Here is a 16488-nt window from a genome sequence, read left to right on the forward strand (position 1 = left end):
AAACATGCACTTGTCAACATCAATTTGATTTTTCTTAACTTTAGGAACTTTTTCTATTGCAATGGATTCACGGGTATCACTTGCTAAATTGTGTACATTTCAAACCTGAATGTCTTTATTATTCTTCCTACTGTAATACCTGAATAGTGTGAAATGCTTTGATTGCATTTACAAAGACAGAATGCTTACTTGAGGAGGAAATCATTTCCATTCCATCAATATTAGATGCAGCATTAATATCTTTAGGATCTTTGAAGTGACATCGTGTAGCATAGTTGTTCCTCTTCTTGCATTCAAACTTATTTAACATTTTGTAATACAGTTTTGCCATATAAGTGATCTCTCATAGTCACAAGTTGATTGGACTTAAAGTGGTAGTAAACTGATTTGTAAATTTTACCTACAGGTAAGATTACAATAAGACTTACCTAGAGGTACAGTGAAAAAAAAATATTTACCATTTCAGATGTTACAGGCGCATATGCACTGTGCTCTGTTTTGAGGGCTCACTGAGTGTGCTGCCAATCCAGAGCACTGTTTTAGGTTTGGATACAACACGTATAAGTTAAGACCCCTGTTGGTTTTTCTTTTTTTTCTATCTGTATCCCTTGTGTGCCATAGGGGGGTTTCCCAGCAGGAAAGAGATCCCCTCTTTCAGAGAGCTGACACCAGAACAGGTTTACTAATTGGAAATTGTCTCCTCCTCTTCTGTCTCAATTACAACTCAAATAAAGATGGTGCAACAAAAACAATCTATTTATCCAGTTTTGTACCTTGAAACTAATGTGGCCATCATGTTTAATGGCATGCTTACTAACTTGTCAATGTTTCACATGTATTAAAATGTATTGTCAATTTTCTACCATTTGATTATGGATGATAGCTCTGGGGGTTATTTACTAACGGCAAATCCACTTTGCACTGCAAGTGCACTTGGAAGTGAAGTCGCTGTAGATTTGATGGGGACATGCAAGGAAAATAAAGAACAACATTTTAGCTTGCACATGATTGGATGATAAAATCAGCAGAGCTTCCACTCATTTCAGATCTTCCCCTCAGATGTACAGCGACTGCCAGTGCACTTGTAGTGCAAAGTGTATTTGCCTTTAGTAAATCAACCCCTATGTGTCATTGTACTGATTGGCAGGATTTATAACAGTATAATCTCAGGAAGACTTGTTTTGAAATAACAGTTTTTATAATGCTTTAGCAAATTTTGTATTATAGGGGCATTCTTACTGGATGGTTCACTACTTATTTTGCACAGCAGGAATCATATTATCTATGAAAAATAAATGTTAAAGCTAAATGTTGGGCACAAAAACTTTCACTAAAATATTTCTCACTATATTGCTTTTGCAACAATATAAATCCACTTTGTATGCAACAAATGCCTTTGCAAATCCACATATTACCTTGTAAAATCAGTAGCAACATCATCATTGTCCTGCACAAAGCCTGTACAGAGAGCAGAGCTGTAGGAGGAACCCAGCAGGACACACCCACTAGAGGCTGCCTGCAGAAAACTAGGAGGGGGTAGATATTAGACATGTGTGATTAGTTTTGTATGAAACAAAAATTTGTTTGAATTTCCGGAAATTCGTCTATTCATACGAATCCGAAATACAAATTTTTATGCATACGATTTCCGTACGAAATACGAAATTTTGTTTACGAATTTTGGATCCAAATTCATAACGAATATTCATAATTAATGAAAAGTTAACAAACCTAAAAGTTAAAAACCCAGAAATTCAGCACAGCACAGGGATGGTGAGAATCCCCTCATAAGGATAAATTCATCATAACGAAAATTCGTAATTGTTACGAAAAGAGTTAATGAACCTAAAAGTTAAAATCCAAGGAAGTCAGCACAGGGATGGTGGGAACCCTATGGGAATTTCTATGCTTACAAATTTTATACAAAATACGAAATTTCGTTAACGAATTTTGGATCCAAATTAACACAAACATGACTGGTGTTTTGTTCACAAATCAGAGGAAGTCAGGAGAGCATAGGGATGGTGGGAACCCATCATAATGATAAATTCATCATAACGAACATTCGTAATTGCTACGAAAAGTTATCAAACCTAAAAGTTAAAAACCCAGGAAGTCAGCACAGCACAGGGATGGTGGGAACCCCTCATAATGATAAATTCATCATAACGAACTTCCATTATTTTCAAATTTTTATGCATATGAATTCTGTACAAAATACGAAATTTCGGATCCAAATTCATAACGAAAATTCGTAATTAACGAAAAGTCAACTAACCTAAAAGTTAAAACCCCAGGAAGTCAGCACTGCACAGGGATAGTGGGAGCCCCTCATAATGATAAATTCATCATAACAAACTTTCGTTATTTTAATGAAAAGTTTATGAATCTAACGAAAATTCGTATTTCGTACCAATCCGAATTGAATTTCAATTTTTTTTTCATACGGAACGAAACGTAACAAAACGAAACAAATTTTTGGACGGTGCCCATCTCTAGAAGATACAATACCAAGCACCATACACAAGGAGAGCGAGAGAGCAGCAGTGCCTAGTCTTTATTGCAGTACGATTTTCACAATGGTTTATTGCACAAATCTGGAAGAAATACACACAACACATCAAGATTCAAGTAAGAATGCACATGCCTTTTTTATTGAGACAAGATTTACTTATCCCATAGTTCAGATTTAGAGTTAGGTTTGTGCCTGTACAGATTCAGGCCAGTGGTTATTTCTAAGGAGAGTGCTGTACCTACATGACTACGAATGTTTGCAAGGACCAAAGACCTGTGTATTCTGCTAAATAGGTGTTATAAATATATAAAGCAGCTGGAATTGGGTGTCTGCACTGTTTGATTTATTGTTGGCTTAACTGTGGAGATACATTTGACCGGTCAATGGAAGTGGTGGTTATCAGTGAGACACATTATTCTTTGGAGATTACAACTGGGTATTTGTCTATTTTTCACCTTGGATTTAGAGATGTCTAACATTTTCAGTTATTTTACAACTGCATCAATAATGCATTGCTGCCCATCGTTATATTTATCAGAAATATAACCTTAACTAATAAGTGTAATAAGTAGTCTTAGGCAATGTGACACTTGCTATTAAACATTAAATGATTTCCTTCATTATATAATCTTTGGCTTTGAGATATAGACTAGACCTTTTCTTGCTATAGTGACAAATGCAAATACTTGATAATACTGTATGTCTCTACCTGATTATACTACCAAGGTGAGATACGATGACGGGAATGTTTAGCCTGGAATAATGGTTTGTTTGCATTTTCTACTAGTATTTGCTGCTACATTCACATTTATTCAATTACAATTATTTAATTCACAATTTATATTATTATTACTATATCAAATAAAAATGATTTCTAATAGCATATGATCTTGGGATTGTAAATCTATTTTCGATACTTACCATTGTTTTACAATGTACATTGTGGCTGGTCTGTGTATAATTTATAATATTCTTTTGATCGTAAGTGGTAATTTGTCATTAAAGTAAACCTATGGTCAAACTAAAAAAATTACCTGAGTGAGGTAGGTTACCCATACTAGTATATCTAGACCCTGTTTTAAGTACCCACCCCCAAACATTCTGTAAATACATGTTGATTCCACCAGTAGAACCATTGGAAAGGCACTTCCTTTGATAGGGTGACTTCACTCTCCCATCTGTAGCGAAGTCCTTTTAGCTATGTCAACCATGCTTGAACATGCCAAACACACTTTTTCTCCCTAGAGAGTACTCAGAGAGTGTAGAAGTGTACAGGTATGTTAGGATTCTATGATCTTGTAGGCATTACAAACGTTTACATTTTTACACATGCTTTTACAATGTTTTTTTTGCAATTCCCCTTGAATCTTCAGAGATGTCAAATGTAGACGATAAATGAGTTTTAAGGACTGAACGTGACAGGCCTTTTTTTTAACATTTTTTAAGCAGAAGTAAAAAGGAACTACAGTTTTATTATAAAGATTTTAAAAAAAATCTCTGGAGTTATTTGGTGGCAAGCAATAACATAAAAGTGGAAAAACAGCAGTGCAATGCTTGTGAAAATCACATAATACTCCTACCAAGTGATTGAAACATGCATAATACAAAAATCATCACCATCAAATTAAACATTAATATAATAAAGTGCATAAAATTATGAAGTGAAAAGCCCCAAAGTGAAAGTCCATAAATGATTTGAACTGTCTTCTCAATGTGTGGCAGAAAGAAGCAGAGAATGTGTATCCCAATAGCCTCAAAGGCTTTCAGCAATAGGACCACCACACAGACCATCACTGTGTATAAAGGTGGGGGCTTACCAGACACAAATGACCCTCACTCAGGAGAGGGCAAGTGGCACTTGCTTTTATATTCCAGAGATATTTTCCCGCAACTGTTGTCAATAGACCTCCTTCATTGGATATTCAGAATCAAGGACATGATGGCTTGTTAAGTATTACTTGTTTCCTGCACTTCACCTTGGCTCTTGAAATACCACATTTCTGCCAATACCTTTTGATGTATTGTTTGGTGCCCCCCAATAGGATTATGATATACAGAGAAGCATTGTGAGTCCAAACAATATAGGATATATGAACTAACTAGTGTGGATTCCTTCCTGGGTGCAAAACCAGTCCTGTTTTTTTCCAGTGTTCTTGCTAGTTCATTGGTTGTGATGTGGACTCATAGGACTTTGCCATTATGGGAGTTTATCCCTACACAATCCTCTACAGGCTCATGTGACTTTACCAATCAACAGCCCAATTTATCTATAACATAACAAGCATAGTACATATGATGTGAATATATACATCACATAAAGGACCATTAACCACTTCCCGACCGCCGCACGACGATGTACGTCGACAGAATGGCACGGGCAGGCATAAGGGCTTACATGTACGTCCTTGCCTGCCCGCGGGTCGGGGGCCCGATCGGGCCCCCACCCGGTGCCTGCGGCGGTCGGTATTCGTTCGGGAGCGATTCCGGACGAGGGGACGGCCATTTATTCATGGCCACCCCCTCGCGATCGCTCCCGACGAATGAAAATGCTCCGTGACATCACTTACTCTCCTGTAATGTAAACACAGGAGAGGAAGTGATGTAATCTCTCCTCCGTGTCGGTATTTTTCGTTCCGACACCGAGGAGAGAGGATCGGTAAGTTGCACCAACACGACACTACACAGTAGAACATGCCAGTCATACTCACACCCCCCCGATCACCCCCCCAATTACCCCTGCCCCCCAGTCACAGTGACACCAATGTCATTTTTTTTTGCATTGGTGTCATTTGTGACTGTAATAACTGTTAGGGCAGTTAGGGTTAGCCCCCTTTAGTTCTAATGTACCCCCCTAACCCCCCCAATAAAGGTTTAACCCCGTGATCACCCCCCGTCGCCAGTGTCACTAAGGCTGGGTTCACATTGCAGCGGTTTATGAGAACGAATGTGATTCGCACCGCACTGCAGTGCAAATCACATCCGATCTCTGTGCGATTCGAGTTCAGCCATACAGATAGTATGGCTGAATTCGCATCGCACCCGCCGCACCCGCCGCAAATTCGCACGGGACCCTTTTTTTGGCCCGCAGCAGAATCGGATCGCATGGGTGTTCACACCATGCGATCCGAGTTTGCAGATCGCACTGCGATATGCGAACTGATCTGGGGGTGTCATTAACATTTCACTGACACTCCCAGCAGTTCGCATAGGGCAGTGTGAACTGCCGCCGGGAGGCATGCGATGCGGGAACCCGCCGCGGATTCGTGGCGTTCCTGCATCGCTCCAGTGTGAACCCAGCCTAATAAGCGATCGTTTTTCTGATCGCTGTATTAGTGTCACAGGTGACGCTAGTTAGGCAGGTAGGTATTTAGGTTCGCCGCAGCTTTTTATAGCGCCAGGGACCCCCATATACTACCGCATAAAGCCCCCTGATTGCCCCCTAGTTAACCCTTTCACCAGTGATCACCATATAACTGTTACAGGTGACGCTGGTTGGTTAGTTATTTTTTTATAGTTTCAGGGCACCCGCCATTTATTACCTAATAAAGGTTTAACCCCCTGATCACCCGGCGGGTGTCATTTGTGACTGTAATAACTGTTAGGGCAGTTAGGGTTAGCCCCCTTTAGTTCTAAGGTACCCCCCTAACCCCCCCAATAAAGGTTTAACCCCGTGATCACCCCCCGTCGCCAGTGTCACTAAGGCTGGGTTCACATTGCAGCGGTTTATGAGAACGGATGTGATTCGCACCGCACTGCAGTGCAAATCACATCCGATCTCTGTGCGATTCGAGTTCAGCCATACAGATAGTATGGCTGAATTCGTGTCGCACCCACCGCACCCGCCGCAAACTCGCACGGGACCCTTTTTTTGGTCCGCACCAGAATCGGATCGCATGGGTGTTCACACCATGCGATCCGAGTTTGCAGATCGCACTGCGATATGCGAACTGATCTGGGGGTGTCATTAACATTTCACTGACACTCCCAGCAGTTCGCATAGGGCAGTGTGAACTGCCGCCGGGAGGCATGTGATGCGGGAACCCGCCGCGGATTCGTGGCGTTCCCGCATCGCTCCAGTGTGAACCCAGCCTAATAAGCGATCGTTTTTCTGATCGCTGTATTAGTGTCACAGGTGACGCTAGTTAGGCAGGTAGGTATTTAGGTTCACCGCAGCTTTTTATAGCGCCAGGGACCCCCATATACTACCGCATAAAGCCCCCTGATTGCCCCCTAGTTAACCCTTTCACCAGTGATCACCATATAACTGTTACAGGTGACGCTGGTTGGTTAGTTATTTTTTTATAGTTTCAGGGCACCCGCCATTTATTACCTAGCCTCACTAGTGTACCCCTAAATTTAGGGGTGTCTACTTTCCAAAATGGGGTCATTTGGGGGGGGGGGGTTTGTGCCATCTTGGCATTTTATGGCCTTCAAAACTGTAACGCCCTTAGAAAGCCTGAAGGCGGTGCTTGGTTTTCGGGGCCCCGTACGCGGCTAGGCTCCCAAAAAGTCCCACATATGTGGTATCCCCGTACTCAGGAGAAGCAGCAGAATTTATTATGGGGTGTCATTTCACATATGCCCATGGCATGCGTGAGCAATATATCATTTAGTGACAACTTTGTGAAAGAAAAAAAAGTTTGTAATTTTCCCGCAACTTGTGGCAAAATATAAAATATTCCATGGACTCAACATGCCTCTCAGCAAATAGCTTGGGGTGTCTACTTTCTAAAATGGGGTCATTTGTGGGGGTTTTGTGCCATCTTGGCATTTTATGGCCTTCAAAACTGTAATAGGTAGTGAGGAGTGAAGTCAAATATTTACGCCCTTAGAAAACCTGAAGGCGGTTCTTGGTTTTCGGGGCCCCGTACGCGGCTAGGCTCCCAAAAAGTCCCACATATGTGGTATCCCCGTACTCAGGAGAAGCAGCAGAATTTATTTTGGGGTGTCATTTCACATATGCCCATAGCATGTTTGAGCAATATATCATTTAGTGACAACTTTGTGAAAAAAAAATAAAAAAAAATTTAAGTTTGTAATTTTCCCGCAACTTGTGGCAAAATATAAAATATTCCATGGACTCAAAATGCCTCTCAGCAAATAGCTTGGGGTGTCTACTTTCTAAAATGGGGTCATTTGTGGGGGTTTTGTGCCATCTTGGCATTTTATGGCCTTCAAAACTGTAATAGGTAGTGAGGAGTGAAGTCAAATATTTACGCCCTTAGAAAACCTGAAGGCGGTTCTTGGTTTTCGGGGCCCCGTACGCGGCTAGGCTCCCAAAAAGTCCCACATATGTGGTATCCCCGTACTCAGGAGAAGCAGCAGAATTTATTTTGGGGTGTCATTTCACATATGCCCATAGCATGTTTGAGCAATATATCATTTAGTGACAACTTTGTGAAAAAAAAATAAAAAAAAATTTAAGTTTGTAATTTTCCCGCAACTTGTGGCAAAATATAAAATATTCCATGGACTCAAAATGCCTCTCAGCAAATAGCTTGGGGTGTCTACTTTCTAAAATGGGGTCATTTGTGGGGGTTTTGTGCCATCTTGGCATTTTATGGCCTTCAAAACTGTAATAGGTAGTGAGAAGTGAAATCAAAAATTTACGCCCTTAGAAAGCCTGAAGGCGGTGCTTGGTTTTCGGGGCCCCGTACGCGGCTAGGCTCCCAAAAAGTCCCACATATGTGGTATCCCCGTACTCAGGAGAAGCAGCAGATTTTATTTTGGGGTGTCATCTCACATATGCCCATAGCATGTGTGAGCAATATATCATTTAGTGACAACTTTGTGTAAAAAAAAAAAAAAATTTTTTTTTTGTCATTATTCAATCGCTTGAGGCAAAAAAATAAAATATTCAATGGGCTCAACATGCCACTTATCAATTTCCTTAGGGTGTCTACTTTCCAAAATGGGGTCATTTGGGGGGGGGGTTTTGTACTGCCCTGCCATTTTAGCACCTCAAGAAATGAGATAGGCAGTCGTAAACTAAAAGCTGCGTAAATTCCAGAAAACGTACCTTAGTTTGTAGATGTGACAACTTTTGCGCAAACCAATAAATATACAATTATTGACTTTTTTTTTACCAAAGACATGTGGCTGAATAAATTTTGGCCTAAATGTATGACTAAAATTGAGTTTATTGGATTTTTCTAATAACAAAAAGTAGAAAATATCATTTTTTTTCAAAATTTTCGGTCTTTTCGTTTTTTTCGGTCCCCCTTACTGCCCTCCCCCCCGTCTGCCCTCCTTTCCTTCACCGGTACATTTTGCTGGAAGGCCATTTTGACTTTATTGAACTACGTAATGACTGTTATTCGTGTTCTGTAAACCAGTGTAAACTGCAATTATACTTAATGACTACGTGTATGTAACTTCTTTGCTATATTATGCATTGTATCAATTACCACCTGGTTTTCTGTTTTGTACCATGCTTGTTGTTTTCATCAATAAATTAAAATTGTAACCGTGAAAATTTATATTTGTGCATAGACCTTTGCATCCCCAGACCATAAACAATTAAAGTAACCAGAAAACATCAAAAAAGAGGGAGAGAGAAAAAAAAGAAGAAAAAAATAGAAGAGAAGAAAAAAAGGAAGGGGGCGTCCCCTTCCTCACGGACTTTGATCTTGGTTCCTCATGTTCAAATATGATGGAAAGCTAGGTCACAGGCAGAGTCTCAAAATGTCAGAGGTACATAAATTCTTCCAAGCCTCCCGTTTGGTTATAAATTTCAGATATTTCTCTTGTAAGCTCGTAGTCAGTTCCTCCATATGTATAATATAATTTATGGTAATTCAGACACCCATTCTTTAATACTAGGTATGACATTAGAATTCCAATGTCTTGGTATAACAGCCCATCCAGGAGGGTTTCTTAGCTGTAAGTAATTAAATTTGTATAATTTATCAAGAGAAGGAGACATGTAAACCTCTAAATATTTTAGGGAGGAAAGTTCCAAAAAAGCCTTCTCAGTTAGAGACAAATTGATATTTAAACAACTAGACTTAGTACCATCATTCTTGAAATTGCTAAGCCGACCAAATTGTTCCAGCTCCTACAAAATACATGGGAATGCCTTCCCAGGGTTGGTGAAATAGATCAGAAAGTCATCTGCAAAAGTACTTTACTTATATTGGGGGTGCCCTACCATTACACCCTGAAAAGAGTCATTCACTTTGAGAACAGCCACAGGATGTTCCATAGCTAATATATACAAGTAGGGAGCTCACGGTAAATTAGTGTGATGGTCAGTAGGAAATTGGCAGAAATTGCTCAGTGAACCCCAGCATTTGGAGGAAACCTAGGGTTCCATGGCACCCTTGTTGAGAAAGGGTGCCATGGAACCCTACGTTTTTACTTTATCTCTTTATTAATTTCTTTTCAATTTAAACAAAGCATACATCATTTCCTTACAATTAAAAACAGAAAAGCAGAAAAGGGGAAAGAACTTAAGTAAAGAAAAAGAACAAAACATAAAGCCCTTCTACGTCTTTCTGACCCCGACATTCCCCCCCTTCCCCTCTCACACTCACACCAACTTCCTCATCCTGCTATTTACCTACCTAGTATATATACTTTTGTTCATTTTCTCACACCACAGCTTCCAAATCTTATCAAATTTTTTAATGCCTCCCTGTCTTATGTATGCTGCCCTTTCCTTAAGGATTACCCCATTCATAGTCTGCACCCACTCCCCACTGGTAGGGGGTTCAGAGGACTGCCATTTCTGAGCTATAAGCTTCCTGGCTTGAAAAAGGCATCTTAATTTTGCTAGTTTGGTATCTTTGGGTTCACTACCTCCAGAAGAAAGGCTGGTTTAAACACACAGTGGGCTTAAAAAAAAAGGGGGGGGGGGAAAGGAGGGAGAGAAACACAAAAACGCCTCAACAAAAATTGTTGATTGTGTTGGACTTTTTAGGCATAATTGTATATGTATATATGTGAATACAACAAGGGGGGAGGAGAAAAGAATTTTGAATAAAAATATTTTATTTTTAAAAACAGTAAAAGAAAAAAAAGAATATAAATAAAACACACCAGGTCTTAATATTCCATATCCTATCCTGTCTAATCTGGTAAATTCTAACAATATCTATATGTGTTCCCATACATATCTAAACATATGAGCCCAAAAGAGACATTAACACTCAATATAAAGATTGATTAAAATAGACAAGATATTAATTGAAGAACTGGTCAGAGATATTCTGATGCTCTACATGTTTCGTGTTTTAGTTATAACGCTTCCTCCTAAAATAGAAAAAGTATATCAGTCAGACAATTTATAAAATATTTCATAAAAGTAGTTTCTAGTTCAAACACACAGTGGGGTTGACTTGATTTACTAAAACCGGAGAGTGCAAAATCTAGTGCAGCTCTACATAGAAACTAACTAGCTTCCAGTTTTTTTTTGTCAATGCTTAATTGAACACATTAAAATTAGAAACTGATTGCCTACCATGTACAGCTGCACCAGAAATTGAACTCTCCATTTTTAGTAAATCAAACCCAGTGACCCTTTTATGTGAAGTAGGAAATATTGTTTGTACTGCAATTGCCATATTGGTGTAGGAGGCAATGCACTCTTGTCTACACCCTCAGATCCACACCAATAAATTGGCTACACTACCTATTGTCTTGTCACAACATGCCAAACATAAACATATCCAGAAGGGGGAACCTATAGGTGCACTGGTATCTTAGGATCCTAGAAGTTCAACTGACTAATGTATTACAGAGATTTCACATTTTTATTTTGTTATTCAAAGAATGTAGGTTGGAGCTTCATGGCTTGCAAACCAATGTGTTTGTAAAGGTTCACATTCACCCATGTCAAGATCTAGCTAGTAGTAGTTAGTCACATATGAAGGATCTTCAACATTACAAAACAAGACCATTTGAATATGACTAACTACTACTAGCTATTGAGGAATAATAATAATTGTATTCATTTTTCTGCAAAATGGAATCTTTGGATTGTGGTGGACTTGTCCCAGAGGTGAATTTGAAAGGCTTTGTTTCCCTTTTACAGAAAATGTACACATACTTTCACTGACTATTTGTTTTAAATGTTTTGCCATCATCTGAATTCTGAGAAGTGTCAAATGTACAATAGGTTTCAAAAAAGTATTTTTAACTACAATAAACAGGTTAGGCATGTTATTTGTCAATAAGATTTGTTTTATTAAGGAATTTTATATTTTCAGCATATATAAAGGAAAAGACAGAAGGAAACATGACATATTCCACCTTTGATATATGTGGGGTAAACTTTATAAAAGGAACATGAAATACAAACATTTTGTACCCTAAACAGTTTGGAAATATATGCTCCTGTGGAATATAGGGGAAGACGCATATGAATAAAACAAGGACACAAATGTGAGGGGGTAGGGGACTAGTGGAGTTTGTGTGATAGGATTTCTCCTAAAAGGTTTTTAAAGAGGAAGTAAACTCTCCCACTCCGATGCTTCTTTTCATTTAGTCCATTATAATAAGTCATTATCAGATTATAGGCACTGTAATCCAGCCCAAATTGCATATTACTTACTGTTTAAAGAAACTTTAAAAAACGTGTTTCCAGGGGTTAGGCAGCACCATCTTAAAGCGGGATTCCACTGCTTTTTTTTTTTCTTACCTGTGTCACTGGTGGGCTATTGCTACCGTCGGTTAGCATTCACGATCGACGTGTTTTTGACCCCCGGCGTGACGATTCTTTTGCTTCGGATAACTTTTAAAAAAGTAGTCAGGCGTTTTCCATTTTAAGTGTGGGCGTCTGAAGCCCACAGGCATTTACTTCCTCTATTCTATGACGCTCGGCTCCCAGCATGCTCCGGTGGTAATGGCAGATACAGCTGCCTGCCCACTTTAAAAATGGCAATTTCGGACACGCCCTTGTCACGTGACCGGCGTCCTCCCGAAATCTCACGAGAATTCGCAATTTCATTGTCCCCCATGGATTCTTGGGAAATAGCTTAGAAATTTCCCAGGGACCATTGCGAGGATGATAACCACGCCTACTCCCACGGGAGGACAGCCCGGAAGTCAGCACAAACATCTGAAATATAAGGTAAGTACTGAATATTTTTTTTTTCAGGGTTCATTTAGGTAAGTATGCTATCATGTGCTTTTAATAACAAGAAGTTACATTTTTAGGTACAAAACCGCTTTAAGTATTGTTTTCTGAGTCCACAGTGGAGTGTATTTCCGCCCTTACATTGAGCACTTCCTGTACTGTTAACCAAGCCTCCTTCTCAATCCAAAGTTTCTATGGCAACCCCACTTCCCTGTTCATAGCTTACTTGTTTATTTCATAGTATTTACTTGTGTCGATGTCTAATGTTTCCCTTTGTCAGACTTATCAGCTTTAGCTGATAAGACTGCAGTAATGGCCAATATTTAGACTATGCGAGGTCACATGGTCACATGGTGTGTAGGAGGAAGCTCTTAATGATTAGCAGCCTCAGTGGTGTGCCGTAGGAAGTCCTGATAACAGATAGAAAAGACATAGAGAGTGTGCCTTAAATCAGGGGAGATCTGGGCATGCTAAGTGACTTCATTCTACAGAACAACAAGGATTACAACAATACTAAGCAAGTAAGGAGAGATCTACAAGCAGTGTTCATTAGGGTTTTTTATGCTGATTTACATGGAACAATGTTGTGGGGAAGGGTTTACAACCACTTTAAAGGCCAGCCAACCCACCCAGGGGGTGTACAATGCATCATAAGTAAATCTCTGTTTGACAATTCCCATAATATTAGTGAACACTGTGTCTTCCAATACTTAAGCTTGTAAATGTGTTGGGTTATATTTTTGTAATAAAAATTACTATTTAACTATGAGAACATCATTTTTTCTTTAATAAAACAATTCATGTGCATTCTAATTAATCATTATTATTATTTGTGTTGCTGTCTTTCAGGAGCTTTTCTAATCCCATATGTGGTGTTTTTTTTATTCTGCGGCATACCAGTATTTTTCCTTGAGACAGCACTTGGGCAATTTACCAGTGAAGGAGGAATAACATGTTGGAGAAAAGTGTGCCCTTTGTTTGAAGGTACAACATTATATCATGAACTATCACCCACGATTGCAATGCTTTTTTTTTCAGATTTAGGTCCTGAGCCATTTGTTTAATTTATCACCAGAGTAATTTTTACAGTGAAATTTAATCTTATCCTCCATGGAGCAAATATCATATAAAAGTAGATGTTTATGTACTGTAGGATAGGATAAATTGGAGCTCTGTATAGATGTGGACCAAATAAATACTGCCTGGAACATAAAATTATGAGAACATGGTTTTCAAAAGCTTTGTAAATATAAGCTTAAAGCAAGTTTTACAAAGCATTTGCAAAGCTTTAAGCAGCTGCATTAAGCCCCCTTCAGTTCCAATTTAGGCATGCTAACCAAAGATCATAATGGTATTGCCGACCGTCACTTCAAACATACTAGAAGTAGGCTTTAGCAGGCTTTCAGTAAAATGTATTTACAACAGGGTACAAACTTTTTAATTATGATCTTTTGAAAAATAAATCAATCAACTTCTAGTAACATAGTATGGCTCTAAAAAAGAACATAGTCTATTGATTTCAGTTCATTTAGTCATAGTTCATGCATTAACTCTAGACAAGCTTGACTATAGTTCCGGTTGCCAGCATAAAATTCTCACATTCTCTAACTCATGAAGGTGTATCCTAAAAAATATGCATTTATATCCAAACTGAGAATCAGCAGCTGTCTGCTCGGGGAGCTCTGAGAACTGAGCGATTGACGGTGTTTGATCGCTCAGTTCTCTGTGTTAGAGGCACCGGGGGACAGATGAAGCACTGGGCCGATGCTGCATCCACCTAGGTTAGTATGGTTATTAAATAAAAAGAAAACCTATCTCTTTGAACAATAAGGATGGTGATGAGTGTCCTTGTTGATCATTGACAGTTCCTCCAACTAAAAGCTTGTAGATATGGGCAATAAAATCTGAATGATCTCAGAAGTGTCTCAAATTGATCTCAAATGGAGGCTGCATTAGACGCGAGCCCAAAGCCCACCAACACAGACCTTGGATCTCATACCTCATTAATAAAAGTCTTTAAATACAAACTGTACAGTAAGTTATTTCCAGAAAAAACAATCAGATTGTTTCAGTTTTTAAATATACATTATCAAATGACTCATTGAATCTGATTGGTTGCTTTAGTAATACAGATAGTCCTTTTGAAGCAAACAAAAACAAAAAAAATAGGCTATTATGCTTGTATTTGTTCAGTAATTATAACTACATTTTTTAACATTTATTTTTAGGTATTGGATATGCTACTCAGGTGATTGAAGCACATTTAAATATCTACTACATCATCATATTAGCTTGGGCAATTTTCTATTTATTCAACTGTTTTACTACTGAACTGCCTTGGGCCACTTGTGGACATAAATGGAATACAGGTAAACCAATTTATGTATATTAAAACAATTAATTAAGGTTGATGGACCTGAAGAATTCCAGTGTTCATTTGTTTCACAACTTTTAGTGCTTTCATAGAAGATAGCATTGCAGGACTTGCTACTTTTATGGCAGACAACAATGTTTTTTTGTAATGTTGAGTGATATTTTATGTAGTCAAATTTTTACATGCAATGATTTTCTTAAAAGCAAATCTGCTATGGACAATAGGAAAAGCTTTCTAGGAGCACATTGTTCACATATCAGCTTCTATTATATTTTTAGTGCTATGTGGAGCCATTATTAAATGTACAAAAGAAACACTCCCTTCCATCAAAGACCCCACCTCCAAAAAAAAAAAAAAAGATATGCACAATAGTGTTTGAGTGCTATAATACTTTGAGATCAGACTGTGTGATGATACCATCCTAGAGGTTGTGTCTATTATTAATTGGGCTCAGAGGAAGTGGGTTAAGAAATGTTGGCCATCATTCAAACTGGAAGACTAAAGCCATCTAGCCATCTAAATATAATATATAATTACTTACTACTTTTTAAGAACTTTAAAGTGGTTTTAAAGGCAGAAGGTTCTTTACCCTAAAGCATTCTCTCCATTAAGATAAAAGAAACCTTCGTATTTATCGGAGTGTAACACGCACCGGCGCATAACACGCACCCCAAGTTTATGAGGGAATTTTAAGGAAAAAAACTTTTAGGAAGAAAGTTTAAGGAAAAAACTTACATTTAAATGCCCATCAATGCAGCCTTATCAGTCTCTATCTGCAGCCTTGTCCATCATTGCAGAATGATCAGTGTCATTTGCAGCCTTGCCCAGTCTCATTGCAGCCTGGCCCAGTGACTTTGCAGCCTTGCTCAGTCTCTTTGCAGCATGATCTTTTAAAATTAGCCCCGCTGAGATACACAGAGCCGGATGTCCTGTGTACTCGTGTCCTCTCGCAGTCCCGCCCAGTCCAGCCCCTTGGCTTGGCTCCTATGATGGACATAGCACAGGTCAAATGGCAAGACTGGGCATGCCTGCGAGAGGAGCCGAGTGGAGCCAAGCCTACCCGAGTACACTGTACACTCGGCTCGGTCTTTTTCGGTGGCGCTCGCTCCTCTTCTCCTCAGAGACAGCAGGGAGGTGGGACAGAGTGACCATGAGCACAGCCAAACAGAGCCGAGCTGAGTACACAATACACTCGACTCTGTCTTTTTCGGCACTCACTCCTCTTCCCCTCACAAACAGCGGGGAATGGAGTATAACACGCACGCGCAATTTTCCCCTGATTTTAAGGGCAAAAAAGTGCGTGTTATACACTGATAAATATGGTAATTACCTGAGCTCAATCCCAATCCTGTCCAAGAGCAACAGTGCTGCTCTCTCTTTCTTTTCTCACTGGACATAGAGGAAGCAGCCGGAGCCATTGAATCATGCTATTGTCAATAAAATCTTGTGAGGAGGGAGCATCAATAGACACACACATCCAGGCTAGAGATTGAGCAAGCATCTTGTTAAGGGGGCATTCAG

The 16488-nt window shown here is 39.3% G+C and overlaps 1 protein-coding gene across 1 annotated transcript in view; it reads left to right on the plus strand.

Annotated features, from left to right (window-relative positions):
- The window catches only part of SLC6A11 (solute carrier family 6 member 11), a 376923-nt gene that overhangs the window by 73835 nt on the left and 286600 nt on the right, over positions 1-16488 (plus strand). Inside the window, exons 3-4 of the mRNA XM_077452108.1 lie at positions 13443-13577; positions 14822-14962. Coding sequence (XP_077308234.1) covers positions 13443-13577; positions 14822-14962 — 276 coding nt within the window. The remainder of the gene's footprint in view (positions 1-13442; positions 13578-14821; positions 14963-16488) is intronic.

Source organism: Lithobates pipiens, unplaced genomic scaffold, assembly GCF_037356315.1.
Source record: "Lithobates pipiens isolate NorthernLeopardFrog02 unplaced genomic scaffold, aLitPip1_a1.2 Scaffold_23, whole genome shotgun sequence".
Classification (NCBI taxonomy): Eukaryota; Metazoa; Chordata; class Amphibia; order Anura; family Ranidae; genus Lithobates; species Lithobates pipiens.